Here is a 14,046-nt window from a genome sequence, read left to right on the forward strand (position 1 = left end):
GTGTGTGCGTGTGTGTGTGTGTGTGTGTGGTTAAATATGGTTCATAGCTGCAAGGAAACATATAGAATTGGACATTTTCTGATCTTTTTTACCCTTCAACTTGACTTCTGGGTCAAATTGAAACAAACAGTATTTATGTAATATGTAAAGACAGGGGGAGCTGCAAATGTGTAAAATTAATACATTTCCAATTTATACATAGAGTGCACCTATTAAGACAAATATAAAAAGTTTCATGCAAAAAAATACTTCCAACAGTTTTTAAAAAAAAATGTAAACTTTAAAACGGGTCAATTTGACCCGTAGTATAACAGGAGGGTTGAGACTAAAAGTTACGATAAATCTGTTTATCAGTGTTAGAGTGGAAGACCTACTGATCTTTTATTTCTCCGCCTGCAGCATGGCTTGCTTTGTATGCCACTGATTGCACGGTGCAGCCTCGCTGTAGCAGCCATCTAGGAAAACTGCTACCACAAACATCTGCTTGAGGCTACCCACATCCTTGCGTAGTTGTACCAACATATCTGTCCCCACACTGGAAGAAAACTCGCCAGACATGTTTCCTGCTTTTGTTCTTCCTATTTATTTTATAAGCTGTGTGGCTTAAAAGCTGAAACTGACATTATGCATTGTGGCAAACCACACAAAACTCACGATCAGGTCTAGACCCCCTGCCTTCTTGATGGTTTATAATCTATTCCATCAGCAAAGTTTTTCTTCTTTCCCGTCACACAATGACGACACATTGCCTGATTATCTCAGCTGCTAGCAACATCTGGCTGCGCCTGGGTTAATTCCACTTGCACACAACCTCTTCTCCTCAGAGCGCAGCATGTTGATCTCGTCAGTCGCCATAATTGAAGTCATTTGCGCTACAATAAAAAATGTGTCCACATTTTTGTTAGAGTGAAGGATTTATGAGACAGTTTAATGAGCCTCTGACATCACCACAATGTGGTCTAATGATTCGCTAAGAACCGTTGGTCTTATCATTGGGACGACTGTTCTTCATATTGTAGATGGATCTGCTCTAGTACACCTTATTCTAATAAATGCTTTACATCCTCATAATGCCGTCAAGTGTTGCAGAAGACTGATAATCACTCATAATCTGCTGTGTTGCAGCAGGAAAACACTCAAAACAAACAGAGGCATCAAGCTACAGTAACTTGTACTGTAATGTTTGTATGTTTCTGAGATATAAAGTCAAACATTTGTGACATAAAGACACAGAAATCCTCAGAGACTGATGTGGTAAATTTAAGAGATGTGCATCTGAAAGTGCAGTTCCAGGATCTTTCCTGTATCAGAACCTTCATCTCCCTGATACAGACTCGGTGCTTCGATGGAGCAGCTTGATCCTCACTATCTCTTGGGTGCATCCTGGAAGTGTTTATGGTGAAAGCTTGAGGAAACTCGCCAAAATGTTTGACATAATTCATACAGGAAATTATATCCAATAATAAAGAAATGCTTGTGAACTTCTGACCCTAAGCTTCTCTAAATGTTTTGACATTTAGCTGACAGAAATGATATTAATCCATACAGAGTGAAAACAGAAACCTTTAGCCTGATTTAATATCAGACAGTGAGAAAATTAGGGTTGTGTTTTTTGCACAGTGATCACCTTCTTTAGGCTCTTTTCTTTTTCTGTCATGATATTCAGTGGTGGTGAGGCAGAGAACACTGAAGACCCAGGTTGGAGATCAATGATGAGTAAATAGCTCAAACAGTCCAACGAGCAGGCAGCACAATGAACAGAAAGCTAGGCTAGACACTGGTAGCAACTGAACATAAATAGATTGCAACCAAGAGCTGACACCATCACAGGACAGATACGGTTCTACTGAGACGGCCAAAACCAGAAGACACACCCACAAACAAATGACTAGGAACACAGGTGGCATTAAATAGACAGAGGGCAATCACTAAACCAGAAACAACTGGGGACAATCAACATGGACATAAACACACAGAAAAACTCAAATCCTGACATTTTCATGCAATAAATTTAGCTGATTCTGCATCAGCCTTGCTCTGACATTTGTGAGCTCTTTGGACAAAGGCTTTCACAAAAACTATTGTCCTGTGTATTTCTTGTAGTGCTTGACATGATTTAATTTTTTATGCATCTATATTATGACGTATATTTTACTTGGTATTGTATGAATACCTCACTGTAGTGGATGGGATTTCAGGCTTATTCATGTTTTCATAACTGAAGCAGCAAGTATAATGGAAACACTCTGATAGGATGTATGTTTGTGTGAAAAAAATACTATTTTCTTGCACAGACAGTGAGGAACCTCTCTCTCTCTCTCTCTCTCTCTCTCTCTCTCTCTCTCTCTCTCTCTCTCTCTCTCTCTCTCTCTCTCTCTCTCTCTCTCTATCTCAGGCAGTTCTCACCTTTGACCCCAGTGGTCCAGGTTGTCCAGGTTTTCCATGAGGACCAGTTGGACCCTAGACCAAAATAAAAATAAAAAAAATAAGATATTAATTATTTTCATTATGTAGATGGAATCAACATTAAGAAGCTTTTTCATTGGATCAGGGATGGTCTGGACTCCATAGTCAAATTGTTTGGAGGTTTTAAATAGGTACAATTTTAAAATCTCAAATATTTTTTGTGATGTCATTCTTTCATCTTACAGGCTTTTTAACGTAACAGAAGAGTGACAGGAAGAATACTGAGCTGGTTTTCCATCTGGGAACCACTAATCAGCAGAAAGAAATATTGGGGGTAAAAAAGGCTGCGACACTTTTCACTTGCAAATAACACTTTTAGTGAATAACACTAATGACAGCAGTGTGAAAACCTAAGAATCTCCATCACTCTTTTATAAAAACTGAAGCAATCAACCAACATTTCTGTTATGCAGCTGAGTGAGAACTTCTTACCACAGCAGATAGTCTGATTAGTTAACCAAATAGTTTAGTTGTATCCACTAGTTACAGGCAGCAAGATCATGTTAAACTCTTCTGCTACTGTGTTGACAGAAGAAAATGTTTAACATCCTTGAATTAAATTGCTGTTACAGGTGAAAGAAAACTCAGCTTTTGCCTTTTCAGTGTCAGTGAGGCAGACTATAGGTGTGAATGTATTTTTTAATAGCAATGATCTAAAAGACATTTTAACGGAAAACCGGATTTTTCCATTGGATCTTGAGATACGTCTGTTCATTCATGGTGAGAGAGAGTAAGATATAAAACAGACACCAGGAAGGTTTTAGGGTGCAGCTCAGTTGTTCTGTTTCATCACTTTATGATTTCAACCTCTGTCTGTTTGGAAATACTCGCTATATTTCTGTGACAATACACATGCACACTGCTATAACATGCTCAACTTTATTTTTGTTTTAAAATAATAGTTAAACCCTGTTTTACCATAACTGTAGAGTGAGGTTAACTCTCCTCCCAACATAAACAATAACAGATTGCTCTTCATTAATGTTCTTATGTATGCCAACAGCTCTTGAAGGAAAACCACTAAATTCTGATCTGTGCATGTCTATGTACAAGAGCACGTCCCAAAACACAAAGATTATACAAACTAGATTATAAGAACTAGAACAAGACTTAAAATAGTTCTGCAGAACAATCCAGTAAATTTTAGACAATAAACTAGTCTACTCCTCATCACAAAGGCCCACATCAAGTGGTACGCTGTGATTCATCGCCTCAAACCAGGATCATTTTTACAATCAGACATCAGAGAGTCAGCCACAACACACTTAATAGCTTTTCACTACAGAATGATGTCAAGCTACACTCTGGTTTTACTTTGTGATGTAGCCTTTGGGGCTTAGGGTAGGTTTTGTAGGAGCCAAGTTATTTATTCTTTTTTAGTAGTAGACATGCTTTCCTGTCTGCCAGCCTCTCTCCTTTCACGCCTTTTATGCTTTTTAAACAGCATAACAGAGATGCTTATACAGTGCAGAGATTTACAGAAAATTCCTTCTGATAAATGATCCATGAAGAAGATGCTATTTGAGGAAGAGCAACAACCAGAAGCGATCTTTATTAATAGACATTTACGGTTCCACGTAACCTATCCATTCAACACACTGTGTTGTGTTTGCTTTCCAGAAGTCCCTCGGGGCTCACGGCGTTATTGCAGCATTGCATCATGACAGCCTTGGCAGACGCTTAAAGAGAAGTCTGAAGATCAGAGTGAAGATGTATGTAGTTTAAATGCAGCTGCTGGTTGCAGCTGGTACAGTATAGTTGTTTTAATGTCGAAGCTCAGCAGTAGTTCAACGTTTCCTGAGTTATGTGAATTATTTCATCCTAATGTGTGCTCACAAAGCTTCCTAACTACGGTCAACAACAGAAGCCTGCGTCGGCAACTCTATCTAAAATAAGTAGCTGCTGTTTTTTTCAGGTATAGGCCAGTATGCAACATATTATTTAAATTATATGTTAAACTCTTGAAATATAGTGTTACGTGCTTTTGGATAGTAGGGTTTGAGCTTTATATATTGTTATTTGCTTCCATGTGTTTACATTTTTTCCTGTAAAATAAGCAGCTGGAAGAAACAGCCCCGCCTCACCAAATAAAACACACACACACACACACACACGCACACACGCACGCACACACACACACACACACACACACACACACACCCACACACACACACACACACACGCATCTGCTCTGACTGATCTGATTCGTCAGCTCCAAATCAGCTCAGCAGACTGCTGCAATTCAAAATACCAGAAAAGTCTGCACTAAATCAGTGTGCAACCCTCAGGTCAGGAAAACTGCAACATTATCCTCAGAAAAAAAAAAAATGCAATAATTCTGTTTACAGTAAGACATTTAAATTGCAACACWTTTAATCCAACACTTATGCTTTTTTGTAATGTATTGCTTTTGTGTTCACATAAACTACCTAGAGACAGAAATACAGAATTCACTTTTAAAATATTTGATTGCGTAATGATGGAAAAAAAATCTTGCATATCTGGATGTCAGTAAGCTTCACCCTGTGTGATGAATTACATCCACTTTACACATTGTTGGCACTTAGCCATCATATATGCATGAATGACTCACCCTTGAACCTCTCTTTCCCGGAGGACCAGGTAAACCAGGAGGACCAGGAGGACCCTAAACCCGGGAGACACAGGGATAGGGAAAGATCGAGACAGTTGGAAAGAAACATCAATAGAAAAAGGGAGTGAGCGGGAAAAAAAAGAAAGATGAGACAGTGTGTGTTAACGGCAAGCGATAACATGTAGTCCTGCAGCCCAGGACTCCTCTGTGATGAGCATGTTCCACACTCATGCAAGGATTCTATAGCTCAAAAGAGACTTGATTTATTTTAAAACTGTAACACTAATGAGACAGTGAGATTAAAATAACTTTTTGTAAGCAGCACTTGTCTTGCTGACATGACGCCCACCAGGTTAAGTTCCTATAAACACCACTCTGAAAATGTTTAATGAAATAATGAGAATTATTACATTTCAAAGAATGGGACATATATCATTTGTTTTTATCATAACATTTTAAACTTATTTTATCATGCATCTGTCTTTGTAACTATGACAACTGATTGTTTACCTAGCAACAAAAGTTTAGTCAGTTCAGAACATTTGACGTTCAACGTGTCCATCACTGATTGTAATTACCAAAAAATTTCAAATTTAAACTTAAAATAAATGAGTAAAAACAGGCTAAGAAAAAAAAAAACATTTAAATTTGATGCTTCTATCCTTACAAAAGTATAAGATCTACAAAGGTATCGTATACCTACGTACCCAACGCTGATGTCTGCATCCATTTGTTCAAAAAGTTCAGTGAATGTTAAGGTGAACTTTTTGTCGCCTTACAACTTTCACATCAATGCATTTTATTTTGACTTCTTTTGACAGATCAAACACAAAGAAATGTAATTTATGTACAAAGAAAGTTGTTCTGTGAGAACCTCAGCAGTGAGTCGAGTTTAGTATGAAAACAACCGTTTAGTTGAAGGCATGTTAAGATGTTAAAATGATCCAATCACAGCCCAGAACAAAATCCAACTGAGCTCACAGCAGCTCTCTGTTCAACTGGACAGAAGTTCAGCTATTTTGCCTCAAAATATGGAATTAAAATTAAGTCCTTAGAAGTTCAAAGCTGGTAGAAAAGATCAGCTGAGAGTATTTCTGCAAAATACTGACACTGGGGGTCTGAATACATATGCAACCCAAACCGTTTAGATTTTATCGTGTAACAAAAGGTGAAAACAATGCATCTTTTTCATTTCACCTCACAATTATGTACTAACTTATGCTGGCCTATCCCATAAAATCCATGTTAAATGTTTGTGGTTGAAGCAAAACAAAAGGTAAAAAAGATTATCTTTACAAGGCGTGTACATGAAGTCATATGTTACTTCTGGTAGTTCAAACGGATTTTCCCAGCTCTGTCCTGATGTAGACATTTGTGACTTTGAAGTACAAAAATATTGTTGTTCTAATGTCGTACATCCACAATATAATGTAGAGAAAGAGAAAAAAGGGGGAAACAATGCCTCTATGATGTTCTATATGCTATATTTTCAATGTTAAATTGATAATAAAAGTTTTGCCCAAGCTAGTGAATCCAACAAGTTCCACTTGTGCATTCACAAAATTAGACAGAGTGGTGAATGATCACTGAGGGGACATCAGTAAAGAAACAGCTGTTTGTTCCTCCAAACTCCCACATACTGAGAAATGGAAACAGTGAATCTTCACCACGCCTCCACAACAGAGCGGACCAGAGAAACACAAACTCTCACATGGTCAAGACAAAACTATTTGATTCTGTTTCATTTTCTGGATTTATTAAATCTTCAAATGTGTTGCATTTTCATTTCTATGGAGAGATGGAAAACATACTGTGGTACATGCAGATTTATGTTTTATTATTATTTACTGGTGTGGAAAGCAGTAAACTCAGTCTAGCTTGTCTGTTAAGAGTTTTCCATTGATGATGACTAAGTTAGTTACTTAGACTTATCTGGGTCCAAATTGGACTTATGGACCCAAAGACGTCTCAGAAACAAAAATCTTAATTTTTCATCAGAAATACTGTCAAATTCCATAAATATAACATTTAAAAATTGCTACGAAAGTGCAAGTTACTAGAATTGAAAGTCTGAAAAAACCGACTGTGATCATTATGTGAAAGAAAATTGTATTAGATGGTCATTAATATCCCAGAAACCACAAGGTCAAATTCTTCCCACAGACTAAAAAGCCGTTGGAACAAGAAAAGGCCTCCAAGACAAAAAAAATCACTGCTGCAGAACTGAAAGGACATGTAGGAAATCAGTTTCTCTCTGTTTAGTTTGCCTGAAACGCCGAGACAGGACTAGTCAAAAAAAAAAAAAGTAAACAAACAAGACCAGTTACTATATAATCATAGAAAACTACTATCTTCAGCTGTAAGACCACACCAAACACATCCCAAAAGTGAAACAATTAAAGTCTTTAAAAAAAAATCTGAAATGTCTCAAAGATAAATAATAGTAATCCTTATATTTTTCCTATATGTGGCTGTTTTAAACAGAGAAAGTAACTCTGTGGGGGGAAATCCTGAAATTTACGGATCTAAAACAGAACACCAAAGTTTGTCAGGACAACATAAACATTACGAGGAAAATACACAGGTTACAGGAAGAAGGCAATCTTTAACTGTGTCTGCAAGATTCCTTGATTGAGCTGGAATGTACTCAGATTATATCGTCCAAATGTATCATTTATATGGGCACAAAATCAGTTAATCTGACCATGATGAGCGTTAACATGCACCAGGCTTTACAAAGAACAGAATCACTGACATGCACCGAGTTGTAAAACCTCCCTAAGAAAACACAGAGGAAGTAGTTGTAGTTCTGTCTGTGCTGAACATAAAAACAAACGCAGTAGTGTGTTTGTTCTCTGTCCTCTGAGTGCCCAGAATGGACCCACACCAGGTTCTAGTTACAGCTGAGACATTACTGCTCTCCATAATTAAGCAACAAGCTAAGCAGCACATGCTGTTGGTTTTCCTGTGTCACCTGACACAGCGTGAGGAAATAAACATTCTTCAAAGTTCTGTGTTGCCTCCAAACCTCTGTCTGCCAAAGTCATATGGTACATATCTGCAGTCAGGTCAGTTTGCCACAGTCAAAACACGTGTATACATGCACGCTGCTCAAATGATCAATCAGCATAAACCACCTCACTCATTCGGATTACAGTTCATCCCAATCAAGTTGACGTCTACCAGACATGTGCTTATTCTGATTGATTCTGATTTATTCCGATCACTTATGTCCATTTAAATATTTCTTCTGTGCTTTAGAAGGGACACTAAAAGACCAGAATACAATTATAAGTAGCAGGTGTTTGCTGCTATATGGAGGTTCAAAATAGATAAGAGTTCTGAGTTTTGATTTTGTTTTGGTTCGCTTTTGTTCTTGACAGCTTAAAAAACAATTAATTAAATCAGAATTTTCCAAACCTGTCATAAGAAGTCCTATTTTTAATAAGCATAAATGCTTCTACTTCAGCACACTTTCAAGCTGACCATTCAGAGGAAACCGCTGACCTTCAGCTAACGCAGCATTCAAAACATGCCTGCAGCTAAACTGTCAGTGTAGCAAAGACATTCCAGATACTATTAAAGGAAAATCATCTGGGGTCAATATCACTTAAATCCTCTAAGGAACATTTCAGGTAACATTGATTTAAACTATGCTTCTCAATAGAGCTGCATTCAAGTTTCATGCATTCAAATCAGTATAATAATGTAGATGGTCAGTTGGATGGACTCTGCCCTTAATGCAGAATATATATACTGCTCAAAAAAATAAAGGGAACACTTAAACAACACAATATAACTCCAAGTAAATCAAACCTCTGTGAAATCAAACTGTCCACTTAGGAAGCAACACTGATTGACCCGACGAGGGACCCTGCTGTCAATCAGTGTTGCTTCCTAAGTGGACAGTTTGATTTCACAGAAGTTTGATTTACTTGGAGTTATATTGTGTTGTTGAAGTGTTCCCTTTATTTTTTTGAACAGTGTATTTAGTCACGGAGATGCTAAATTACATAAGAGAGTGTGCAATGATAAAAAAGCAAAGTGTTAGCAAAGCGTCAGAAAAATGTGAGTATGTTACATTTAAAATCGCAATCACAATTTTCAGAAACGGTACCACACAACATAATACTGTCCTCCTACTGTGCAGCCATACTTTCAAATAACATGTCTGGCCACCTGTAGGGACAAAGGCCTTCATTTTTGGAGACATGTTTGCTGTTTAATGACACTAAAGTGAAACTGTTTGACAATAATGACCCTCATTGCACTTGAAAAAGAGAGTTGCTGGTAAACCTTCATCCAAATGACGAAGCATGGAGGTGGCAGGATCATGTTGTGGGACTTCTTTGCTGTTATGCTGGTACACTTCATAAAATAGACAGCATCATGATAAAAGACAATTTCTTGAAAATACTGAAACTCCAGACATCAGCGTTGATGTCCTCCAGCTGTTAGATTCATATCTGTTTAAATACACCTGTCTCAAATAACTACAATAACATTAGCAAGACCCAAGGTTCAAGCATGTTGATGGACCGGTCTTTGGGAAGTGGAGTTTGAGACTTCAGAAAAAATCTGATTTTATACAACTCAAATCACAGGGGTAATCCAATTTAATAGAGATTATGGTGCCGACTGTTGATTGTAATATAAAAGCACTTCTGGAACGTTTATTTCCTCTGGGACTGAGAAAAACTGATTTGAGAACATTATTAAACCATCCAGTCAGTAGCATAATAATCCTCTACAAAGAACAAATCTTTCTCACATTTTAAGAACTGCACTATGATAGTTAAAAATCTTTAATGTATCCTTTTGTTTATTTTAGAAAGTCACATTACAATCAGAATTTGATGATCTTAAACCAATTTAGGTTTTCTTGCATTTTATGCTCAACTCTCCAAAATCCCAAAAGTTATAAATCACACATTCATTCACTTACCGGAGGACCTGGCTCTCCTTTGGGACCATTTAAACCATCTTCATACTCATAAAAGATGTTTGGTTCCTCATATCCGTAATCATATCCTCCATAGTCTGTGTCTTCATAGCTGCCATCCAAAGCATGGTGTTCTGCAGTGTCCACCTGGTTTTCCCTGTACAAAGTTGTGCCATTGGCTTTCAAATGAGACTCCAGAACTTGATGAGTCTGGCGACGCCTGAGGCCAGAGTCCCTGAAGGAGTTCCTGAGTCCTTCTTTCCCCCGACTTTGCCAGACTGGAAAAGCAACAGTTGGAGAAGCTTCAAAAACACGTAGATCTTCTGAAATGCTCTCTTCCGCTGTACTGTTCTTCGAATGATCCGCTTCTACCCTGGGTTGACTCTGTTTGGCCAACTCTCTTTCTGAAGTGGTGATCCATCTACTGTCCGATGCTTTCCCGCTCAGAGTTGTTTGTGTGGGGCTGTTGGGCTCAAGCAAAATCGGGGTCGAGAAGGTTGACTGTTTCAGTGTGAAAATGTGGCTTTGTTCCCTTGGATGTAGTTGTGTCACTGGGCTCAGAGTTGAAGACTGTGTGTCAACTTGACTACTTGCTAACAGTTTGTCAGCTGTTGTAAATTTATTATGTGTAGCTGCTACTCCAAAAGTGGACATTGTCGAAGGGTAAGAAGGATGGTCACTAGCCTCAAAATCCAAACTAGAATGTGATAAAGGGGATCGATAAGTGTCGGCCAGCCGGCATTGTTTTTTAAGGTATTTGCAGTAGTGCGCAGCAGCTTGAGCTGAGGGATAGATATCTAGCTGGCAGACTTGACCAAGAAACTGAGCTGCCTTTGAGTTCATCCCACCCAAAGTAAAGAGATTGCCAGGTTCTCCCAATCTCTGTGACCTCCCCAAGGTCTGCTCTCGCTGCTGCACCACTCCACAGTCCTCGTAGAAGGACACTGAACGCGCTCGAACACCAACAGCAAAAGCATGCTGCTGTCCGTCCTGCCAGTTGTGGGTGAAGTAGCTGGAGGACTTCTCTGCAGTGTAGACTACTACCTTACGTGGCAGCAGCTGAACGCCAAAACGCAGTCTGTCCCTGCCATCTTTAACACTAAAAACAAAAGCATTGTTGGCTCGCCAGGAGCTCAGGCTAATCACAAAAGAAAACTCAACTCCAAACTCTGAGTGGAACAGACTGCTTGCTGGGACCTCATAGAGGGAGTTTGCGTCGAAAGCCACCCCATAGCCAGGAACGGGGATATCCGATGGTAGAGGRACATCGGTGTGAGGGGTGTGAGGCGAGTCTGTCCTCTGGTAGGGGTCGTCTGTTCTGCTTTGATTCGTAAGCCCCAGTTGATAGAGAATATCCACTCCTGTTGGGAAGAAAAGAAATTGGTAAGATTTATATTAATTGAAGTGCCAGACATGCTGTGTTCCAGAAGATCTTTGCAGAATAAACTTCAGTAGGTGACACTGTCTGTGTTTTGTAAACCATCCTGTTTGTGGTACCTTATTTTTTCATTTTTATTTTAGGTGCATTTTTAATAATGGTACAGTGTGGAAAGAAAGCTGTGGCAGTATGCCAAGATTTTATAAAGACATATTTATACAACTGCTAATACTTAGTATTCCTGTTTTTAAAAGTCAATTCAAAGGAAAAGAATCAGAGCCAATYCTAATAACACTATAAATACCTCAAATAATAAAAATCAAAGGACCATGATGGGAATGTCTTCCTCCATTTCCTTTCACATTTATTTCAATCACCAAATCTTTTATTAAACATGTCTATTAAAGTAATTGGACTCATCTGGAAATTTTCCCAAACCATGGACAGTGCAATTAAAATAAAAGTACAGCCACACTTATGGCAATTCAAACCTGAAGTTACAATAAGTATGTTACTAAGCAACTGATTTTATCTGCAACATCAGCTTGTTGAACCACAATGGAAAACAAGGATGAGCTTCTGAACAATAATGATGTAAAAACAACATTTAGAAGGTGTTTATTTTATTTTTTTCTAAATACTCTGTGATAAATTCAAAATTGTTCTCAATAATCTCTGTTTTTTACCTTCTTTTTGCACTAGTTGGAATAATTGTTGCTTTTGTTTTAAATAAATTAGTGAGATCTTAAGCAASATCTCACTTTATAAAGACTAAATATTGGTTCATGCCAAACATCGGCAACAAGTCTTGTTCCTTCTGTTACCATTTAAAGACATTGGCCAATATTATTTTTACACAGTGCAAGCAGGTGATTCAGGATCTAAGGCTAAGACATGTCTTATATTACGTATCTGGATGCTGATCAACCACAGTGCTGTTAATACAGCGTCTCACAGACACTCATGATCCCATTTCTGCTTTTCCTCAACAGGATGAACGCAGCTGCAGTCCAGATGAATGGCAAGACCTTGGAATGCATTAGACAGCACAAGGATCCAAAGAACCTGCCTTTAAAGTTTATTGAAACAATATGTAATCAGATATGTATAAGAAAAACTACTTGTTTATTCTTTTTCTCCTTCAAATGTAGGGAGAATTTATGCTAAATATGKCAAAGGTGAGACACAGTTTGGCAAAAGCCCCAAAAAGCAAAACAAAACAACAGGTTTGCTGTTCAGTTTTGGCACCAAGAAAAGAAAAATACACAGATCTCACACTGGAACCATGATGCACCATAATTCAAGTTAAACTAAACATTGCTTCAGAAATAAATAGAATAAATTCCAATGTTGTTAAGTCTAAAGAACCAACATGAGCAACAACAGATACACCAAGTATAAGGTGTAACTGATGTTGGAGTCTCTGTATGCTGGTCAGGTGTGTTTGACACAAAAATACAGCGCGAGCGAATGAGAATACAGAGAACATTTTAGTCCCATGATGCTTTTATGTATTTGTGTTTTTGCTGGATTACTGCCTGTAGTAGTTTGTTGTAGTTTTCAACATATCTCCTGAAGAATCCCAGCCCATACTTCTTTGGCAGAAGCTCCAGTTTCCTTCACACTTGACGGCTTTCGGGCCTGGCCTTTCGCTTTTAGTTCCCACAGATTTTTTAGTTGGATTCAAGTCAGAACWTTRTGCAGGGCAGTCARTGACATAAACTTCTGATGGAAGTTCTTCATTAACTTTAATAATTTGGGTAATGGTTATTTTGGAAGACAACATCTTATGTGCCATTAGCTAGCATATTTCGTCCGGCTTGGAGTTTTCCCTCTTCAGAAGTGGAGTTTTTCTTGGTCTGCTGTCTTGCTTATTCCAGTTCAGAGCTGTGATTGTCACCCTGAACACTGCAATTCCTCACTTTATTAGTGTMTTGGCAGCTGCTCTGTGGTTTTCATAGACCTCTGCCACAAGTTTGCTTCTTAGTGCCTTTAAAATCTTCTACACAGTAAAACTGCCAGTGTTGAATTAACACCCAAAAGTGTCTGTATGTGGCCCAGTCAGCTGGTGTTAAATTCAACAATACAGAGYGTCACATTAACATTTACAACGGTGTTAGTGTTAAAATATATTAAAAGTAACATTAGTGTAGTGTTGATCACAAAACATAATGTGGTGTTAAAAAAGTAAATAATTGACCCCACAAGGTGTCAATATCAATCAAATCCAGTGGAAAATATTCAAAACAATACACAGAAATGGAAAGTTTAACTTTTCTTAAACCCATTTCAGTATTATAGACGAATGTTAATTTAACAACAAAATGTGTGTCAATCTTTTAACACTTTCAAAAGTGTTACTTTAACACCTGCTGACTTGGACACATATAGACGCTTTTGGGTGTTAATTCAACACCAGCATTTTTACTGTGTACTTCCTAGCCTTGCCAGGTTTGTTCTACATGACGGCTCTCTTTGGGTATCTTTATGACAGTTCGTAACACCCGAGACTGCTTGTTTTCTGTGTGATATGACTATGATATAACTGTAGCCTGTTAACCTTGAAGTAAAGAAATTGTGCATTTTTACCATGTATGCAACAACTCATTGCATAACTTCAATTCAGATTCAATCTTCCAATCAACTTCAAGAATTTCCACCACCATG

At 38.1% G+C, this 14,046-nt stretch overlaps 1 protein-coding gene across 3 annotated transcripts in view; it reads right to left on the reverse strand.

Moving 5' to 3' along the window:
- The window catches only part of LOC108166264 (collagen alpha-1(XXIV) chain-like), a 36,882-nt gene that overhangs the window by 12,171 nt on the left and 10,665 nt on the right, over positions 1-14,046 (reverse strand). For 2 of the 3 annotated variants that reach the window (XR_001776574.1, XM_017304554.1), the window contains exons 1-3: positions 10,005-10,128; positions 5,060-5,113; positions 2,407-2,460 (exon numbers count right to left, since the gene is read on the reverse strand). Coding sequence is in view for 2 of the 3 variants with exons in the window: in XM_017304554.1 (XP_017160043.1) it covers positions 2,407-2,460; positions 5,060-5,113; positions 10,005-10,033 (137 nt within the window). In the remaining variant the exon portion in view is untranslated. Of the gene's footprint in view, positions 1-2,406; positions 2,461-5,059; positions 5,114-10,004; positions 11,363-14,046 lie in introns of those variants that run through there. The other variant, XM_017304553.1, reaches the window with a different exon arrangement.

The sequence above is a fragment of the Poecilia reticulata genome, linkage group LG4, assembly GCF_000633615.1.
Source record: "Poecilia reticulata strain Guanapo linkage group LG4, Guppy_female_1.0+MT, whole genome shotgun sequence".
In the NCBI taxonomy this organism is placed as follows: Eukaryota; Metazoa; Chordata; class Actinopteri; order Cyprinodontiformes; family Poeciliidae; genus Poecilia; species Poecilia reticulata.